Source organism: Salmo salar, chromosome ssa06 (assembly GCF_905237065.1).
Source record: "Salmo salar chromosome ssa06, Ssal_v3.1, whole genome shotgun sequence".
Classification (NCBI taxonomy): domain Eukaryota; kingdom Metazoa; phylum Chordata; class Actinopteri; order Salmoniformes; family Salmonidae; genus Salmo; species Salmo salar.
Window position 1 is genome coordinate 54,607,324 of NC_059447.1, and position 21,534 is coordinate 54,628,857.

Here is a 21,534-nt window from a genome sequence, read left to right on the forward strand (position 1 = left end):
ACTAAGTTGATTGCCTTTAAACAGCTTGGAAAATTCCAGAAAATGATGTCATGGCTTTAGAAGCTTCTGATAGGATAATTGACATCATTTGAGTCAATTGGAGGTGTACCTGTGGATGTATTTCAAGGCCTACCTTCAAACTCAGTGCCTCTTTGCTTTACATAATGGGAAAATCAAAAGAAATCAGTCAAGACCTCAGAAAGAAAATTGTAGACCTCCACAAGTCTGGTTCATCCTTGGGAGCAATTTCCAAACGCCTGAAGGTAACAGCAATAGTACGCAAGTATAAACACAATGGGACCACGCAGCCATCATACCACTCAGGAAGGAGACACGTTCTGTCTCCTAGAGATGAACGTATTTTGGTGTATTTTTGCAAATCAATCCCAGAACAGCAGCAAAGGACCTTGTGAAGATGCTGGAGGAAACAGGTACAAAAGTATCTATAGCTACAGTAAAACGAGTCCTATATCAACATAACCTGAAAGGCCGCTCAGCAAGGAAGAAGCCACTGCTCCAAAACTGCCATAAAAAGCCAGACTACGGTTTTCAACTGCACATGGGGACAAAGATCGTACTTTTGGGAGAAATATCCTCTGGTCTGATGAAACAAAAATAGAACTGTTTGGCCATAATGACCATCGTTATGTTTGGAGGAAAAAGGGGAAGCCTTGCAAGCCAAAGAACACCATCCCAACTGTGAAGCACGGGGGGGGGCATCATGTTGTGGGGGTGCTTTGCTGCAGGAGGGACTGGTGCACTTCACAAAATAGATGGCATCATGAGGATGGAATATTATGTGGATATATTGAAGCAACATCTCAAGACATCAATCAGGAAGTTAAAGCTTGGTCGCTAATGGGTCTTCCAAATAGACAGTGACCCCAATCAAACTTCCAAAGTTGTGGAAAAATAGCTTAAGGACAACAAAGTCAAGGTATTGAAGTGGCCACCACAAAGCCCTGACCTCAATCCTATAGAACATTTGTGGGCAGAACTGAAAAAGCATGTGCGTGCAAGGAGGCCTACAAACCTGACTCAGTTACACCAGCTCTGTCAGGAGGAATGGGCCCAAAATTCACCCATCTTATTGTGGGAAGCTTGTGGAAGGCTACCTGAAACGTTTGACCCAAGTTAAACAATTTAAAGGCAGTGCTACCAAATGCTAATTGAGTGAAAAAACTTCTGACCCACTGGGAATGTGATGAAAGAAATAAAAGCTAAAATAAATAATTCTCTCTACTATTATTCTGACATTTCACATTCTTAAAATAAAGTGGTGATCTTACCTGACCTAAGACAGGGAATTGTTACTGGGATTAAATGTCAGGAATTGTGAAAAGCTGAGTTTAAATGTATTTGGCTAAGGTGTATGTAAACTTCCGACTTCAACTGTAGGTAGAGTTATTAAAGTGACTATGCATAGATGATAACAACAGAGAGTAGCAGTGGTGTAAAAGAGGAGGGGGGGCAATGCAAATAGTCTGGGTAGCCATTTGATTAGATGTTCAGGAGTCTTATGGCTTGGGGGTAGAAGCTGTTTAGAAGCCTCTTGGACTTGGCGCTCCGGTACTGCTTGCCGTGCGGTAGCAGAGAGAACATGTTATATAAAAAGATCATCAAGGACAACAACTACCCGAGCCACTGTCTGTTCACCCCGCTACCATCCAGAAAACGAGGTCAGTACAGGTGCATCAAAGCTGGGACCGAGAGACTGAAAAACAGCTTCTATCTCAAGGCCATCAGACTGTTAAATAGCCATCACTAACACTGAAAGGCTGCTGCCTACATTCAGACTTGAAATCATTGGCCACTTTAATAAATTAATCAATAGTCACTTTATTAATGTTTACATGGGGCCTCCCGGGTGGCACAGTGGTGTAAGGCACTGCATCGCAGTGCTAACTTTGCCACCAGAGACTCTGGGTTCGAGCTCTGTCGCAGCCGGCCGCGACCGGGAGACCAATAGGGCGGCGCACAATTGGCCCAGCGTTGTCCGGGTTAGGGAGGGTTTGGCCGGCAGGGATATCCTTGTCTCGTCACGCACTGGCGACTCCTGTGGCGGGCCGGGCGCAGTGCACGCTGACGAGGTCGCCAGGTATACGGCGTTTCCTCCGACACATTGATGCGGCTGGCTTCCAGGTTGGATGTGCGGTGTGTCAAGAAGCATGGCTCTTGGGTTGTGTTTCGGAGGACGCATGGCTCTCGACCTTCGCCTCTCCCGAGTCTGTACGGGGGTTGCAGCGATGAGACAAGACTGCTACCAAGACTACCAAAATAAAAAAAATAAAAAAATAATGTTTACATATCTTGCATTACTCATCTCATATGAGCGCTGTCATTGCTCATCCATATATTTGTATGTATATATTCTTATTGCATTCCTTTACTTAGATTTGTGTGTATTAGGTAGTTGTGGAATTAGATTGCTTGTTTGATATTGCTGCATTGTCGAACTAGAAGCACAAGCATTTCACTACACTCACAATAACATCTGCTAACCATTTTTCTCAGGTTTTCACCTGCCATATCAGTTCTGTTATACTCTAGAAACTTTAGTGTGTTTTCTATCCAAATCTACCAATTATATGCATATCCTAGCTTCTGGGCCTGAGTAGCAGGCAGTTTACTTTGGGCACGCTTTTCATCCGGAGGTGAAAATAGTTCCCCCTACCCTAGTGAAGTTAAACAGTGGCTAGGATAAAGCTGGAGGACTACCTTTTCTACGGTTATGATACTGATGTGTGTACTGTTACGGTACTGACGTGGGTACTATATGTCCAACTGTGTTACCCAGGTTATACAGTGGCTAGAATAAAGCTTGGGGACTATCATTTCTACGGTTATGGTACTGATGTGGACTACGAGACTGCTGTCATCCACTATAGGCTGGCCTCGGAGCAGCAGCACAGTGCTCAGGCCATGTTCAACCTGGGCTACATGCATGAGAAAGGCCTGGGCATCAAACAGGTGGGCAAACACACACATGCACACACATTTATATACGCACACAACCATGTAACCCTCTATCTTTCCGACCTGGTGTAGGACATCCACCTGGCCAAGCGTTTCTATGACATGGCTGCCGAGGCCAGTCCCGACGCCCAGGTGCCCGTCTTCCTGGCTCTGTGTAAACTGGGCCTGGTCTACACCCTGCAGTACATGCACGACCTCAACGTGAGTGTATAGTACAGAGCACTTCCTGGACCCGGGTGACTCTGGGAGATTCAGTTTACTCAGTCGTTTCTATTTCAACTCGTGGGGGCCAGGCTCAATGTTTGAGGCAAACTTAGGCTAGTTGTAGTTTATTACATTTGTACAGGATTCATGGGATTGTACTGTTTGTTAAATGTAATCAATGCTCTCTCTTTCTGCTCCCTCTTTCTCCCCCTCCCTCCCTGCATCATCTCCCTCCTCACTCCATCCCCCCTCCACCAGATGACTGAGCTGGTCAGTCAGGTGGACCTTGACCAGCTCCTGGGCCCCGAGTGGGACCTCTACCTCATGACGGTCATCGCCCTGCTTCTGGGCACCGTCATCGCCTACCGCCAGAGACAGCACCAGGCTGTGCCCCCGCGGCCCCCTCCTCTCTCGGCCCCAGCCAGGCCCCCCCAGGAGCAGCCCCAACCTGAGGACCAGGTTCAGCCCGAGGTCCCACCCCAGGACGAAGAGGAGCAGCAGTGAGAAATTGCTACTAGCATAAGAGCAATGACTGGAAGTCTATGGGAACAGCTAATATGCTAGCTGTTCCTGTAGACTTCCAATTATTGTGCTAACGCTAATTAGCATTGGCTCCCAAAATTACTTCTAACTTCCTGCATACTGGAAGTTAGACATAAAAATGGTGTCCACAAGTTAATCTGACTGAGGAAGTAGATGAACGACTTCATTGCCAAAATCCCGAACTATCCCTTTAATTATTGTCCAATCTGTAAATTAAACAGTCTTGTTTTGTGTGCTCTAGTAGTGGTTACCAGATATTTTATCTGATTTTTCTTTGCGGATTTTATGTAGGTGTTTAAGGTTGCAACTTTCCTTATCAGCAAATACGATACCAGAACAATACACACACCTTGCAATACCAACAGATTTGAGATTGGCAGCAATTGGAACTTGACACGTGAAGTTAGCTTCATCTCCTTGTCTTTATGAAATTATTTGTTAGGGAACACATTCTATAAGCAAATATTCTTTATCAAGCAAGTTTTTTTTCCAGCATGCTTTTTTTGTGCAAATATTTCTTTAGCAAACAGGAACTTGTTTTGTTAGCAAATGTGCTTTGTTAGCACATTATGTTGAATTAATGAAGGAAACATAAACTTGCTAATTTATTTGACATCCAGTAAAAACAGAGCTGAGCTTTGGGCAGCCTTCTTGTTTGAGTAGAACAAGTAATGAAAGGTATTATTGTCACTTGTCAGTCATTTGAGCTCTGCTATGGTATGGTCAGGCAAAAAGTTGGATTCTTGCGCTTTTCTCTATATAATAAGGAAAATGTTATGGGGATATTGCTGAATGCCAATCCCAACCATAGATGATCTCTTACAGCCAAAATCCTGAGAAAGTGCTAGGTTGAAGAAACTCTTCAGTCTCTACACTGTATGTGCCTGAGAGGTGGGGCACACAGCTGAACAATTAAAGGTACACTCAGCAGATTACATCATCAACAGAAGGACATTATGCAACAGCAGAATTCAAATCTGCCGCCAAGAATACCATTATTAAACAAACGTAACAATTTGCATCCTCCTTTGTGGTACACACACATTGGGAATAGCCAATAATGTCAGTCTTGGCAGATTTTTAATTCTCTATGTTGTCTGTAAGTAGGAAGTTGCCCCATTTTGTATGATGATGTCATCTTGCTGAGTGTACCTTTAACCCTTTGTGGCCTTTTTTTTTTTTTTTACGGCAAACATAGAGAAGAAATGTATATTTTTTTGTCTACTGCACTCTGCACAATATATTACCGTAAAGAGTAGCATATCTTAAGAATTGTACAATTCTCTGTGTTTGTTTGTAGTCAGTCTACATTGACACATGATTATCTTATTGTAGGTACATTTTCGGGTTGTTCCATCTTCTAGTAATTGGTAGTACGTTTGTGGCACCATTGTTAATTTAATTTTCTCCTGTTTAAACTGTTTGGTTTGATAAGTCAAACAGAAGTTTAACTGCGACAGGAACAGAGATGGCGGCTCTCGTAATCTCCGGTGACTGTGTAATGTTTTTGTTATAATTTTAGGACCAGTTACCCTTCGTGTCATGTGAAGACTCAATAGAAGAAAGCATTGACTTTTTCTAACTATTGACTTTGTTATATACATGGATCCACTCTCATGGGCTGTATGTATAATTATTTTGGAGTCGGAGTGCTGATCTAGGATCAGTTTCTAGTTTTAGATCATAATTAATAAGACTATATTATGAACAGGAGGGACCTGATCCTAGATCTGCTCTCCTACTCTAACACACTTGACACATTTGGCCCCAGATCTTCATATTTGAGTGTAAGGTGACAATGGGAAACGCTGTGTTTCAAGGTAAAACATAATTACAGTACTTTAAGCAAGATGGGATGGGGTATAATACAACTGATGTAAAAAGAGAACATTCACGGCCTTTATGTGCTATTTCCTGGGCTGTGTTCATTGGAGCACGCACTGGAAAACGTTTTTTTTTTTTTAATCTAAAAATGTGTAATATGAAAGGTCCCTCTCTGTGTCAGTATGTTTTGTTCCATTTGGTGCCCAATTTAATTTGCCAACGGAGGATATACCCGTTGCATAATGTAAAGAGGAATACACGTGTTTATATAGCAATACACTAACGTTCAATGTATGAACCAGTATATTAAGAACATAATGGGATGTTAAGAGAATGATTCAGATTTTTCATGAGAAGTTTCAAATAAGACTCATCACTCAACAAAACGCAACAATGATGTCCTCTGTACTCACTTTGGTTTGAATATGATATCAACACAAGTAATAAAATAACAGGCTACATACTGTTTCTCTCTGTCTGCAATAGAATACTGGTCCAGGTCATTGAAAAAAATGGCATTTTACCATCAATGTTTATAGTTTATGAATAATGATCTATAGATATACACTACCGTTCAAAAGTTTGGGGTCACGCAGAAATGTCCTTGTTTTTGAAAGAAAAGCAACATTTTTGTCCATTTTTAAAATATCATCAAATTGTTCAGAAATACAGTGTAGACATTGATAATGTTGTAAATGACTATTGTTGCTGGAAATGGCTGAATTTAAACTTTTCACAATTCCTGACATTTAATCCCATTAAAAATTCCCTGTCTTAGGTCAGTTAGGATCACCGCTTTATTTTAAGAATGTGAAATGTCAGAATAATAGTCGAAAGAATTATTTATTTCAGCTTTTATTTCTTTCATCACATTCTCAGTGGGTCAGAAGTTTACATACACTCAATTAGCATTTGGTAGAATTGCCTTTAAATTGTTTAACTTGGGTCAAATGTTTCGGGTAGCCTTCCACAAGCTTCCCACAATAAGTTGGGTGAATTTTGGCCCATTCCTCCTGACAGAGCTGGTGTAACTGAGTCAGGTCTGCAGGCCTCCTTGCTCGCACACGCTTTTTCAGTTCTGCCCACAAAGTTTCTATAGGATTGAGGTCAGGGCTTTGTGATGGCAACTCCAATACCTTGACTTTGTTGTCCTTAAGCCATTTTGCCACAACTTTGGGAGTATGCTTGGGGTCATTGTCCATTTGGAAGACCCATTTGCGACCAAGCTTTAACTTCCTGATTGATGTCTTGAGATGTTGCTTCAATATATCCACATAATATTCCATCCTCATGATGCCATCTATTTTGTGAAGTGCACCAGTCCCTCCTGCAGCAAAGCACCCCCACAACATGATGCTGCCACCCCATGCTTCTCGGTTGGGATGGTGTTCTTCGGCGTGCAAGCCTCCCTCTTTTTCCTCCAAATATAACGATGGTCATTATGGCCAAACAGTTCTATTTTTGTTTCATCAGACCAGAGGACATTTCTCCAAAAAGTACTATCTTTGTCCCCATGTGCAGTTGTAAACCGTAGTCAGATTTTTCTATGGCAGTTTTGGAGCAGTGGCTTCTTCCTTGCTGAGCGGCCTTTCAGGTTATGTTGATATACGACTCGTTTTGCTGTGTATACCTTTTTTGATGTATTCAAAGATCCATTATTAGCATGTTTTAATTACTCTTGTACAGATGGTAGACTTTCAGGTACTCAACAAGGTTTGATTTCATTGCTACTAAACAGGACCCAGGTGGTGAGTATAAAGATCCAGTCCATTTAAAAAACTGGAGGCCTCTAACACTTCAATATTGTGATGTGAAAATCTTGGTGAAATGCATAGCACATGGATTTTTTTTGTTTTACCAGATATTGTTCATCCTGGACAAAGGATGAAGTAGACATACTTTGTATTCACATCTCAAAAAATTAGCTTTAAACCTCTCCCTAAATGCTTCACTCACACATAAATTATACTTAAACCCAAAATGGTTCTCCAGTAGATTATTTAAGAAAGGCTCATCCTTTGTTCAGAAAAGCTTTTTTGTCTTCATACAGATTACAATTCCTCATTTCTGACTAATAGAAAATGAAATTTTGTTTAAAGTATCGCCTTTTCACTTCCTAGGTCTAGGCCTTTTTTTCTTTCAATTTCCGCCTGAATGACGTGCCCTGTTGCTCAGGCCCTGAAACCAAGATATGCATATAATTGGGGCCATTGGAAAGAAAACACTTTGAAGTTTGTATAAATGTTAAAATAATGTAGGAGAATATAACACAACAGATATGGTAGGAGTAAAATCGAAGAAAAACCAACCAGAATTGTTTTTGAGAGATAGACCATCGTCTTACTATGGGAAGTATAAGGGCATTCTGAAAATTAGCTCCCAGGATGCAATTCCTATGACTTCCACAGGGTGTCAGCAGTCTATGTTTAAGGTTTCAGGCTTGTAAGTTGGGAAACAAATAAGAAATATCAGTTTTAGTACAGGACACAGTCTTTGAAATTCGTGTTTGTGCACGCCATGAAGAAAGCACGCACCTGCTAAAATCGGTTTCCTATTGAACATGCTTCTTTTCATAAGAAATATTATAGTTTGATTACATTTTAGGGTATCTGAGGACTAAATAGAAACTAATTTTAGGGGTAGATTTTCAAATTCCTTTCTCTGCATGTTGAACGAGTGGATTACTCAAATCGATGGTGCCAACTAAATTTACTTTTTGGGATATAAAGAAGGATTTGATCTAACAACACGACACTACATGTTATAGCTGGGACCCTTTGGATGACAAATCAGAGGAAGATTTTAAAAAACTAAGGGAATATTTAATCACTATTTGTGAATTTATGAAACCTGTGCCAGAAACCTGTTAGCCAGCCTGCCAGCATCGTGGAGTCTGCCACTAGCACAGTCAGTGTAGTCAGCTCAGCTATCCCCATTGAGATCGTGTCTGTCCCTCAACCTAGGCTGGGCAAAACTAAACATGCCGGTGTTAGCCTTAGCAATCTCACTAGAATAAAGACCTCCTCCATTCCTGCCATTATTGAAAGAGATTGTGATACCTCACATCTCAAAATAGGGCTACTTAATGTTAGATTCCTCACTTCCAAGGCAGTTATAGTCAATGAACTAATCACTGATCATAATCTTGATGTGATTGGCCTGACTGAAACATGGTTTAAGCCTGATGAATTTACTGTGTTAAATGAGGCCTCACCTCCTGGTTACACTAGTGACCATATCCCCCGCGCATCCCACAAAGGCAGAGGTTTTGCAAACATTTACTATAGCAAATTTCAATTTACAAAAAAAAACTGTTTTCGTCTTTTGAGCTTCTAGTCATGAAATTTATGCAGCCTACGCAATCACTTTTTATAGCTACTGTTTACAAGCCTCCTCACTGAGTTCCCTGAATTCCTATCGGACTTTGTAGTCATAGCAGATAATATTCAAATTGTTGGTAACTTTAATATTCACATGGAAAAGTCCACAGACCCACTCCAAAAGGCTTTCAGAGCCATCATCGACTCAGTGGGTTTTGTCCAGCATGTCTCCGGACCTACTCACTGCCACAGTCATACTCTGGACCTAGTTTTGTCCCATGGAATAAATGTTGTGGATCTTAATGTTTTTCCCCATAATCCTGGACTATCGGACCACCAATTTATTACGTTTGCAATCGCAACAAATAATCTGCTCAGACCCCAACCAAGGATCATCAAAAGTCGTGCTATAAATTCTCAGACAACCCAAAGATTCCTTGATGCCCTTCCAGACTCCCTCTGCCTACCCAAGGACGTCAGAGGACAAAAATCAGTTAACCACCTAACTGAGGAACTCAATTTAACCTTGCGCAATACCCTAGATGCAGTCGCACCCCTAAAAACTAAAAAAAATTGTCATAAGAAACTTGCTCCCTGGTATACAGAAAATACCCAAGCTCTGAAGCAAGCTTCCAGAAAATTGGAACGGAAATGGCGCCACACCAAACTGGAAGTCTTCCAACTAGCTTGGAAAGACAGTACCGTGCAGTATCGAAGAGCCCTCACTGCTGCTTTATTTTTTATACTGTCGCAAAGCTAACTAAAAAGCAGCATTCCCCAAGAGAGGATGGCTTTCACTTCAGCAGTAATAAATTCATGAACTTCTTTGAGGAAAAGATCATGATCATTAGAAAGCAAATTACGGACTCCTCTTTAAATCTGTGTATTCCTCCTAAGCTCAGTTGTCCTGAGTCTGCACAACTCTGCCAGGACCTAGGATCAAGGGAGACACTCAAGTGTTTTAGTACTATATCTCTTGACACAATGATGAAAATAATCATGGCCTCTAAACCTTCAAAGCTGCATACTGGACCCTATTCCAACTAAACTTCTGAAAGAGCTGTTTCCTGTGCTTGGCCCTCTATGTGGAACATAATAAATGTCTCTCTATCCACCGGATGTGTACCAAACTCACTAAAAGTGGCAGTAATAAAGCCTCTCTTGAAAAAGCCAAACCTTGACCCAGAAAAAATAAAAAACTATCAGCTTATATCAAATCTCCCATTCCTCTCAATTTTGTTTGGAAAAGCTGTTGCGCAGCAACTCACTGCCTTTCTGAATACGAACAATGTATACGAAATGCTTCAGTCTGGTTTTAGACCCCATCATAGCACTGAGACTGCACTTGTGAAGGTGGTAAATTACCTTTTAATGGCGTCCGACCGAGGCTCTGCATCTGTCCTCGGGCTCCTAGACCTTAGTGCTGCTTTTGATACCTTCGATCGCCACATTCTTTTGGAGAGATTGGAAACCCAAATTGCTCTACACGGACATCAGCTGATGTAAAAAGGGCTTCCTAAATGAATTTGATTTGATTTGAATATTTGTTCTCATCCCTTATAAAGTATATTTCTTAATGGGTCTTCGATGGATAAATAGGAAAAATAAATAGAATACTGTATCACTTTATTAATTACAATTTACAACACTTGACACTGACTGGGAGAGTATAGTGCATGGTAGTTGTGTGTCTGTTTCCATGGTAACTTGTCAGCATTTTTTCTTGTTGCGGTCATGGAAATATACTGAACAAAAATATAACCGCAACATGCAACAATTTCATTGATTTTACTAAGTTACATTTGATATAAGGAAATCCGTCAATTGAAATAAATTCATTAGGCCCTAATCTATGGATTTCATATTACTGGGAATGCAGATATGCATTTGTTGGTCACAGGTACCTTAAAATAAATGGGCCTCACAATGGACCTTAGGATCTCGTTACGGTATTTCTGTGCATTGAAATTGCCATCAGTAAAATGCAATTGTGTTCGTTGTCCGTAGCTATGCTTGTCCATACCATAACCCCACTGCCACCATGGGCACTCTGTTCTCAAAGCTGACATCAGCAAACCACTCACCCACATGACTCCATATACGTGGTCTGTGGTTGTGAGGCCGGTTGGACGTACTGCCAAATTTTCAAAAACGATGGAGGTGGTTTTATGGTAGAGAAATTAACATTCAATTCTCTGGCAACAGCTCTGGGGCACAGTTCTGCAGTCAACATGCCAATTGCACACTTCCTTAAAACCTGATGAGAACAGACATTCCGCTAGCGGAACGCCTAGCCAAAATCCAATGGAACAGCGTGGCGCGAAATACAAAAACCTCAAACTCAATAATATCAATTTCTCAAACATACGACTATTTTACACCATTTTAAAGATACGCTTCTCCTTAATCCAACCACATTGTCTTATTTAAAAAAGTCTTTACATCAAAAGCAAAACATTAGATTATGTTAGGAGAGTACATAGACCAAAATAACCACACAGCCATTTTCCAAGCAAGCATATATGTCACAAAAACCCAAAACACAGCTAAATGAAGCACTAACCTTTGACGATCTTCATCAGATGACACTCCTAGGACATTATGTTACACAATACATTTAGTTTTTGTTTAATCAAGTTCATATTTATATCCAAAAACAGCATTTTACATTGGCGCGTGATGTTCAGAAAATATATTCCCACCAAAAACTTCCGGTGAATTTACAAAAATACTCATCATTAACGTTGACAAAATACATAATTATTTTAAGAATTATAGATACAGAACTCCTTTATGCAACCGCTGTGTCAGATTTTAAAATAGCTTTACGGAGAAAGCACATTTTTCAATATTCTGAGTACATAGCTCGCCATCACGGCGAGCTATTCAGACACCCGCCAAGTTCGGGGCAACCTAAACTCAGAATTAGTATTAGAAATATGCTCTTACCTTTGCTGATCTTCGTCAGAATGCACTCCCAGGACGGCTACTTCCACAAGAAATGTTGTTTTTCTTTGAAATAATCCATAGTTATGTCCAAATACCTCCGTTTTGTTCGTGCGTTCAGGTCACTATCCAAAGGGTAACGCGTGAGTGCAATTCGAGACACAAAAAGTCAAAATGTTCCATTACCGTACTTAGAAGCATGTCAAACGCTGTTTAAAATCAATTTTTATGGTATTTTTAACGTAAAATTGCGATAATATTCCAACCGGACAATAGCGTATTCATTCAAGGAGAAAAAGAAAAAAACGCGTGCTCGCGGGACCGCGCATATCCAATCCCTTTGTTGCCAGGCAGACCACTCAGTAAATGAGCTCCTATACTCTGCCCAGTGACAGGAGAAGGCTCAAACCACTTTCTGAAGGCTTTAGACAGCCAATGGAAGCCTTAGAAAGTGCAACGTAACACCACAGATACTGTAGTTTCGAAAGGGACTAGAAAGAAGAACTACAATTCTCAGATTCTCCACTTCCTGGTTGACTTTTTCTCAGGTTTTTGCCTGCCATATGAGTTCTGTTATACTCACAGACACCATTCAACCAGTTTTAGAAACTTCAGAGTGTTTTCTATCCAAATCTACTAATAATATGCATATTCTAGTTTCTGGGCAAGAGTAGTAACCAGTTTAAATCGGGTACGTTTTTTCATCTGGCCGTGAAAATACTGCCCCCTATCCATATCAGGTTACCTTGAGACATCTGTGGCATTGTGTTGTGTGACAAAACTGCACATTTTAGAGTGGCTTTTTATTGTCCCCAGCACAAGGTGCCCCTGTTTAAAGATCATGCTGTTTAATCAGATTATTGCTATGCCACACCTGTCAGGTGGATATAAACAAATTTGTGCACAAAATTTGAGAGAAATATGCTTTTTGTGTGCATGGAAAATTTCGGTGAACTTTTTTTCAGTTAATGAAACATGGGACCAACACTTTACATGTTGTGTTTATAATTTTGTTCAGTATAGAATTATTCTAATTCTGTGGTTGCGGTCTAGGTTCCCCGTATGGTTGTGAACGTAGTTCAGATCCTTCCAATGGAGACCCTGAGGCAGGTCCAGAGGCCCTCCCCAGTGTCAGGCCCTGACCATAGAGAGCCCTTGTTTCTCTATGGTGTAGTAGGTCAGGGCGTGACTAGGGGGTAGTCTAGTTTATATTTCTATGTTGTGTTCTAGTTTATATTTTCTATGTTGGTGTTTTGTATGATTCCCAATTACAGGCAGCTGGTAATCGTTGTCTCTAATTGGGGATCATATTTAAGTAGCTATTTTTCCCACCTGTGTTTGTGGGATATTGTTGTGTGTTTGTGCCTGTGGACCACTTAGTCAAGTTTAGTTGTTCGTTTATTTGATTTATTTGTTTTTGCTTGAAGTTTCACTTTGGAATAAAGATGTGGAACTCTACACACGCTGCGCCTTGGTCCCGTTCTTACGACAACCGTGACAGAATATCCCAACAAACCAGGACCAAGCAGCGTGTTCACGAGGTGAAGGAGTTTTGGACATGGGAAGAAGTGATTGGTGGATGCGAGGACCCTTCCTTGGTGGCAGACGGAAGGTAATGATGGAGGAAGGCGACGACGCCGGGGTTCACGGCCACAGAAAGCCCAAGGACAACCCCAAGATTTTTTTGGTGGGGGGCACAAGGGGTGGCCGGTCGAGCCGAGGAGAGTGCAAGAGCCCAAATGGCAAACTCTGGAGGAGCGTGTCGTCAGACCACGGCCACAGAAACCCCAAGATTTTTTTTTTTGGGGGGGGGGGGGGGCACATGGAACTGGTGGCTGAGCAGAGGGAAGAGACAGAGACCACATGGGAGGAGATAGAGAGTTGGTCGGTCGACCCAAGGAGAGTACCAGAGCCCGCCTGGGATTCGATGGAACAGTGTGAGGAGGGATACCAGAGAATGGAGTTGGCTAGGAGTATGCGGCAACGCACGCAGGCAGACTGAAGATCGGGTCATCAGTCCGGTGCCATCTGTGCCGGCTCCACGCATCAGATCTCCAGTGCGCCACCCCAGTCCGGTACGTCATGTGCCTGCTCTCTGCACTTGCCCTGAAGAGCCAGAGACCATCAGGGAGGCAATGGGGAAGTTGGGAGAGAGAGATGTTGTGCAAGTGTGTTCTGCTCAACATCCGACCAGAGGATCCGGTTAGCAGTCTGGTGCAACCTGTGCCGACCCCACGCATCAGGCCTCCAGTGCGCCTCCCCAGTCCGGTACGTCCTGTGTCTGCTCCTCGCACTCGCCCTGAAGTGCGTGTCCCCAGTCCGGTACGTCCTGTGCCTGTTCCTCCCACTCGCCCTGAAGTGTGTGTCACCAGTTCGGTGCCACCTGTACCGGCTCCACGCACTCGGCCTCCAGTGCGCATTCACAGTCCAGAGCATCCGGCGACGGTCCCCAGTCCGGAGCTTCCCGCGGCGGTCCCCGGTCCGGAGCCTCCTGTGGCGGTCCCCGGTCCAGAACCTCCAGCTCCAGGGCCGGAGCCTTCTTCTGCGCCGGTGCCCAGTCCAGGCACTGCGTCCGGTCCAGCTCCATGGCCGGAGCCCCCCTCTGCACCGGTGCCCAGTCCAGGCATGGCGTTCAGCCCGGCGCCATGGTCGGATCCGGGGTCTTGTGGGGGCTACGACCCGCACCGGAGCCGCGACCGACACTAGTCACCCCCATAACCCCCCCATTTGGTTTCAGTTTCTGCAGCCGGAGTCCGCACCTTTGGGGGGGGGGGGGGGTTAATGTCACGGCCTGACCATAGAGAGCCCTTGTTTCTCTATGGTGCAGTGGTCAGGGCGTGACTAGGGGGTAGTCTAGTTTATATTTCTATGTTGTGTTCTAGTTTATATTTTCTATGTTGGTGTTTTGTATGATTCCCAATTAGAGGCAGCTGGTAATCGTTGTCTCTAATTGGGGATCATATTTAAGTAGCTATTTTTCCCACCTGTGTTTGTGGGATATTGTTTTGTGTTTGTGCCTGTGCACTACGTAGTCACGTTTAGTTGTTTGTTTATTTGATTTATTTGTTTTTGCTTGAAGTTTCACTTTGGAATAAAGATGTGGAACTCTACACATGCTGCGCCTTGGTCTCATTCTTACGACAACCATGACACCCAGGTTGCCTGATCCAATGGTGAGCTGGCTTTGACCTTACAACGCACTGCGATGTACATTTTAGGACACCCTTAGCACCTTCAAGACTCTCGCCTCACTCCTCCTTGAACCAATTGTCAACCCTCTTTGAAATGTAAACCATAACGCACACAGTCACTCTTCCCTTGCACCTACAGTACATCATCTGAAAATATTATCTTGGGGCCCCACCATCATCATCAAAGGTTTACTTAGCAATATGGCATTTTCAGATTATGGCAGGACAACTGCAGATACTATTATTGTCTCTTCCTCCTGTGGATGTCCCTCAAAGGAGTTCACAAAATTAGGATGTGCCGATAATGGCAATCGTGGTAGATTTTGTATCTTTTGTTGTTGTGTGTAATCAAGTCGCTCTGTTGTGTATGATGATGTCGCTTATGTGAAATCCCACGTTAATATTTTCAAGATTGTTGGGGTGCCCTGAATTGTTATGTAACTGGATTGGATCCTAGGGTCGTCCTCTTTAGGACACACCATAGCGAAGTGTTTCACAATGTTTCTTATTGGAGAAGTTTAGAAAGCACCACATGTCATGCCTATTGAACACAACCCTCCTTCTTGACCCATAATTTGTTCCAGGTCATTCTGTTCCTGCCTGATCAAGCCCGGGGCCGGTTCCCCTGACCTGAAGGAGCTGGTGGAGATCAACCTAGAGTTTCAGGTGGGTGGTCTGAAATTTGATCCGCCCTGGCCTTGATTTCCACGAAGTCCACAGACATCGTTTTTTTGTTCCTTGATCATAACGTCCATAGATTTCGATTTTTGGTCCTGTTCTGGACTGGACCAAATCTGAACAAATTTTTATTTCAAAGTCCACAGAGGTCCGGTCCTGACCAGCCTTAATTTGGACCAGACTGGACCAAACCTGAACCAATCATTGACGTCTATGTTCTGAGAACGGAAGTAAAAATTGTGCCTGTTCTGAGAACGTACATTTTTAGGTTAAAGGGAGGCATTCATGAGTCATGACAGCAGTCAAATTCCACATGACTGTTTAGTCACGGTAATTAGGCTTCTCTGAGCTCTGATGCTGCTGATGGTCATTAGGAGCCTACCAAACCTGTTCCTCTAATCACTCTGACATCAATGCAAATGTAATGGAAAATCTAATCGAACACTTCATGAGAGCTCAACATTTCTATAGGCTATGCAATTGCGTGAGAAATCAGTGATGTCATTTATTAAAAAGATGAGGAACCCATCAGCTTTCTATATGCTAGGCCTACTATATTTATTTCTAAACTTTCCTTATATTAAGCACAATGATTCTCTTTTAAACATTAGTATAGCCTACATGGCTAGCATTAAAATGCACCGTGGGAAAAGCGTCCTCAAGTCGCTATTTAAGTGTATAGATTGACATGCATTTTTTTTCCACTTCCCGTTTCGATACAGGTGCATGATAATGGTCCATTCTAAATCAAAACAAATTTCACACATACACTGCTCAAAAAAATAAAGGGAACACTTAAGTAACTCCAAGTCAATCACAATTCTGTGAAATCAAACTGTCCACTTAGGAAGCAACACTGATTGACAATACATTTCACATGCTGTTGTGCAAATGGAATAGACAACAGGTGGAAATTATAGGCAATTAGCAAGACACCCCCAATAAAGGAGTGGTTCTGCAGGTGGGGACCACAGACCACTTCTCAGTTCCTATGCTTCCTGACTGATGTTTTGGTCACTTTTGAATGCTGGCAGTGCTTTCACTCTAGTGGTAGCATGAGACGGAGTCTACAACCCACACAAGTGGCTCAGGTAGTGCAGCTCATCCAGGATGGCACATCAATGCGAGCTGTGGCAAGAAGGTTTTGTGCAAGGAGGAGCAGGAGAAGCACTGCCAGAGTCCTGCAAAATGACCTCCGGCAGGCCACAAATGTGCATGTGTCTGCTCAAATGGTCAGAAACAGACTCCATGAGGGTGGTATGAGGGCACGACGTCCACAGGTGGGGGTTGTGCTTACAGCCCAACACCGTGCAGGACGTTTGGCATTTGCCAGAGAACACCAAGATTGGCAAATTCGCCACTGGCGCCCTGTGCTCTTCACAGATGAAAGCAGGTTCACACTGAGCACGTGACAGAGTCTGGAGACACCGTGGAGAACGTTCTGCTGCCTGCAACATCCTCCAGCATGACCGGTTTGGCGCTGGGTCAGTCATGGTGTGGGGTGGCATTTCTTTGGGGGGCCGCACAGCCCTCCATGTGCTCGCCAGAGGTAGCCTGACTGCCATTAGGTACCGAGATGAGATCCTCAGACCCCTTGTGAGACCATATGCTGGTGCGGTTGGCCCTGGGTTCCTCCTAATGCAAGACAATGCTAGACCTCATGTGGCTGGAGTGTGTCAGCAGTTCTTGCAAGAGGAAGGCATTGATGCTATGGACTGGCCCGCCCGTTCCCCAGACCTGAATCCAATTGAGCACATCTGGGACATCATGTCTCGCTCCATCCACCAACGCCACGTTGCACCACAGACTGTCCAGGAGTTGGCGGATGCTTTAGTCCAGGTCTGGGAGGAGATCCCTCAGGAGACCGCCACCTCATCAGGAGCATGCCCAGGCGTTGTAGGGAGGTCATACAGGCACGTGGAGGCCACACACACTACTGAGCCTCATTTTGACTTGTTTTAAGGACATTACATCAAAGTTGGATCAGCCTGTAGTGTGGTTTTCCACTTTAATTTTGAGTGTGACTCCAAATCCAGACCTCCATGGGTTGATAAATTGGATTTCCATTGATTATTTTTGTGTGATTTTGTTGTCAGCACATTCAACTATGTAAAGAAAAAAGTATTTAATAAGATTATTTCTTTCATTCAGATCTCGGATGTGTTGTTTAAGAGTTCCCTTTATTTTTTTGAGCAGTATATATAAGAAAGACACCAAGAGGGCCTCCTGAGTGGCGCAGTAGTCTAAGGCATTGCAGTTGCTAGCTGGGTCACAAGAGATCGTGGTTCGAGTCCAGGCTCTGTCACTGCTGGCCGTGACCGGGAGACCCATGGGCTGGCGCACAATTGGCCCAGGGTCTTCCAGGTTAGGGGAGGGTTTGGCAGGCAGGGAAAGCCTTGTCCCATCACGCTTTAGCGACTCCTGTGGTGGGCCGGGCGCGTGCACGCTGACATGGTCGCCAGCTGTACGGTGTTTCCTGGCTTCCGGGTTAAGCGGGCATTGTGTCAAGAAGCAGTGTGGCTTGGTTGGGTTGTGTTTCGGAGGACGCATGGCTCTCGACCTTCGCCTCCTGAGTCCGTATGGAAGTTGCAGCGATGAGACTCTAACTACCAATTGGATACCGAGAAAGAGGGGTAAAAAATAAATACATTAGATCTTTAAAAAGAGGAGAGGCTCAGTGGCGTGTTTGGTGGGGTATGTACCTGCTTTTTCCATGACATTGACCTACCAGGTGAAACCAGGTGAAGGCTATGATCCGTTATTGATGTCACCTGTTAAATCCACTTCAATCAGTGTAGATGAAGAGGAGGAGACAGGTTAAAAAATAATTTTTAAGCCTTGAGACAATTGAGACATGGATTGTGTATGTGTGCCATTGGGTAAGACAAAAGATTTGTGACTTTGAACGGGGTATGGTAGTAGGTGCCAGGCGCACCAGGTAGTGTGTGTGTCAAGAACTGCAACACTGCTGGGTTTCCTGTGTGTATCAAGAATGGTCCACCATCCAAAGGACATCCAACTAACTTCACACAACTTTGGGAATCATTGGAGTCTACATGGGCCAGCATCCCTGCGGAATGCTTTCAACACCTTGTAGATCAAATCAAAGTTTATTTGTCACGTGCGCCGGATACAACAGGTGTAGTAGACCTTACTGTGAAATGCTTACTTGGAGTCCATACCCTGATGAATTGAGGCTGTTCTGAGGGCAAAAGAAGGAGTGTGGGAACTAAATATTAGCGTGGTGTTCCTAATGTTTTGTGTATGTCTGTTTGAAGTGTACACAAATAGATTATACAAGTGGTAAGGCATTTCTAACACATAAATGTTTCTTAAAAAGACTAGAAGAGAAGTAGTCAATTTCTCCTCAACCAGGAAACACTATCATGCATGTTGTTGACGTTAGTTCTATGTGTGCAGTTAAGGGAAAAGCGTGCTGCCTTGTTTTGATTTTTTTTTTTTTTGCTGTACCTGACCATATTACCGGATAGTAATCAGGATGGGACAAGACCAGAATTTTGTTTTATAACAGACATTTTCACAACAACTTTCCCAACATGACTTGACCATGATAACTCATCATCCAGTGTTACTCCTAGGAATCCAGCTACAACTTGTTCAATGGTCACACCCTTTATGTACAACTCCAGTTGAGGTTTAGGTCTTAGAGAATGCTTTGAACCACATACAATGCTTTTGGTTTAGATGTATTTAAGACCAGTTTATTATTAATTACCCATTCTGACACTGGCTGTAACTCCTTGCTAAGAGTGTCAGTGAGCTCACTGGCTGTAGGTACTGATGTGTAGAGTGTGCAATCAGCAGGACACACAGACATTTTAGCTTGTAAGACAAGTGGCAAATTATTTGTAGCGTCCCGCACTGTACATATCTGATGTTAGAGAAGCTTCTATGGAAGAATACTCCCTGAGTTATATTGGATAAGTAACTCTCCAACCATGTGATGTAAAGCCATAAGTGAGTTTTTTTCAATAGCAAATTATGATCAATAACATTGAAGGCCGCACTGAAATCTAACAACACAGCTCCAACTATTATCTAATTATTAATTTCTTTGTGCAGTACAAGTTGTGATACTCCCTATTTGCATACTGAAAGTCAATAGTTAATTTGTTCTTTAATAAATTAGCATTGTATTTGTTCAAACACAACTCTCTCCATCTGTTTACTAATAACTGTCAGAACCAGCAAAGGGTGCTTTACTAAACTCAGCAAAAAAAGAAACGTCCGTTTTCAGGACCCTGTCTTTCAAAGATAATTCGGAAAAATCCAAATAACTTCACAGATCTTCATTGTAAAGGGTTTAAACACTGTTTCCCATGCTTGATCAATGAACCATAAACAATTAACGAACATGCACCTGTGGAACGGTCGTTAAGACACTAACAGCTTACAGTCATTAGGCAATTAAGGTCACAGTTATGAAAACTTTGGACACTAAAGAGGCCTTTCTACTGACTCTGAAAAACATCAAAAGAAAGATGCCTAGGGTCCCTGCTCATCCGCATGAACGTGCCTTAGGCATGCTGCAAGGAGGCATGAGGACTGCAGATGTGGCCATGGTAATAAATTGGTAATAAATAACCACATCTGCGGGGCAGGTACAGGATGGCAACAACTGCCCAAGTTACACCAGGAACGCACAATCCCTCCATCAGTGCTCAGACTGTCCGCAATAGGCTGAGAGAGGCTGGAATGAGGGCTTGTAGGCCTGTTGTAAGGCAGGTCCTCACCAGACATCATTTGTACCCTGTTTCAGTAAAAATGAAATCAGACCTTGTTGAGTGTCTGATAATCTACCATTGACATTGGAGTGGTTAAAACTTGCTAATAACGGTCCTCTGAGTATATCAAAAAAGGTTTGGTATACCTCCACTGGTATGCCATCCAGCCATGAAGTTTTCCAGGACTTAAAGGCTTTATTTACATCAAGAACTTCCTCCTCTGTAATATCGCCTTCAAATTAGTATTTCTGTATGGTTGTTAATTTTTTCTTAACTTCTTTGGGATAGGGGGCGGTATTTTGATGTCCGGATGAAAAGTGTTTCCAAAGTAAACTGCCTGCTACTAATTAATCTAAGTTAATCTAACTGCACTGTTCGTTTTACAGTAGCTATTACAGCGAAAACATGCCATGCGATTGTTTGAGGACGACGCCCCACATCAAAATATTTTTCCACTGGCACAGGTTTCATAAATTCACAAATAGCGATTAAATATTCACTTAATTTTTGAAAATCTTCCTCTGATTTGTCATCCAAAGGGTCCCAGCTATAACATGTAGTGTCGTTTTGTTAGATAAAATCCTTCTTTATATCCCAAAACGTCCATTTAGTTGGCGCCATTGATGTGAGTAATCCACTCGTTCAACATGCAGAGAAAGGAATCCGAAAATCTACCCCTAAACTTTGTTTCAACAAGTCAAAATATGTTTCTATTTACTCCACAGATACCCTAAAATGTAATCAAACTATAATATTTCTTACAGAAAGAAGTATGTTCAATAGGAAACCGATTTTAGCAGGTGTGTCCTTTCTTCATGGCGCGAGCAGACACGAATTTCCAAGACTGTTTCCCTGTACTAAAACTGATATTTCTTCTTTATTTCTGAAGTTACAAACCTGAAACCTTGAACATAGTCTGCTGACACCCCATGGAAGCCATAGGAATTGCATCCAGGGAGCTAATTTCCAGTATGCCCTTATACTTTCCATTATAATAGCATGGTCTCTCAAAAAAAACAATTCTGGTTGTTTTTTCTTTGAATTTTCTCCTACCATATCTATTGTGTTATATTCTCCGACATTATTTTAACATTTCTACAAATTTCA

General features: G+C 42.7%; 1 protein-coding gene across 2 annotated transcripts in view; it reads left to right on the forward strand.

Moving 5' to 3' along the window:
- LOC106607650 (protein sel-1 homolog 1) overlaps positions 1-6,008 on the forward strand; it is a 44,679-nt gene extending 38,671 nt beyond the window's left edge. For both annotated transcript variants that reach the window (XM_014204823.2, XM_014204824.2), the window contains exons 19-21: positions 2,798-2,970; positions 3,049-3,177; positions 3,439-6,008. In XM_014204823.2, the coding sequence (XP_014060298.1) occupies positions 2,798-2,970; positions 3,049-3,177; positions 3,439-3,684 (548 nt within the window). In that variant the 3' untranslated portion in view covers positions 3,685-6,008. The remainder of the gene's footprint in view (positions 1-2,797; positions 2,971-3,048; positions 3,178-3,438) is intronic.
- The last annotated feature ends 15,526 nt before the right edge of the window (positions 6,009-21,534 follow it).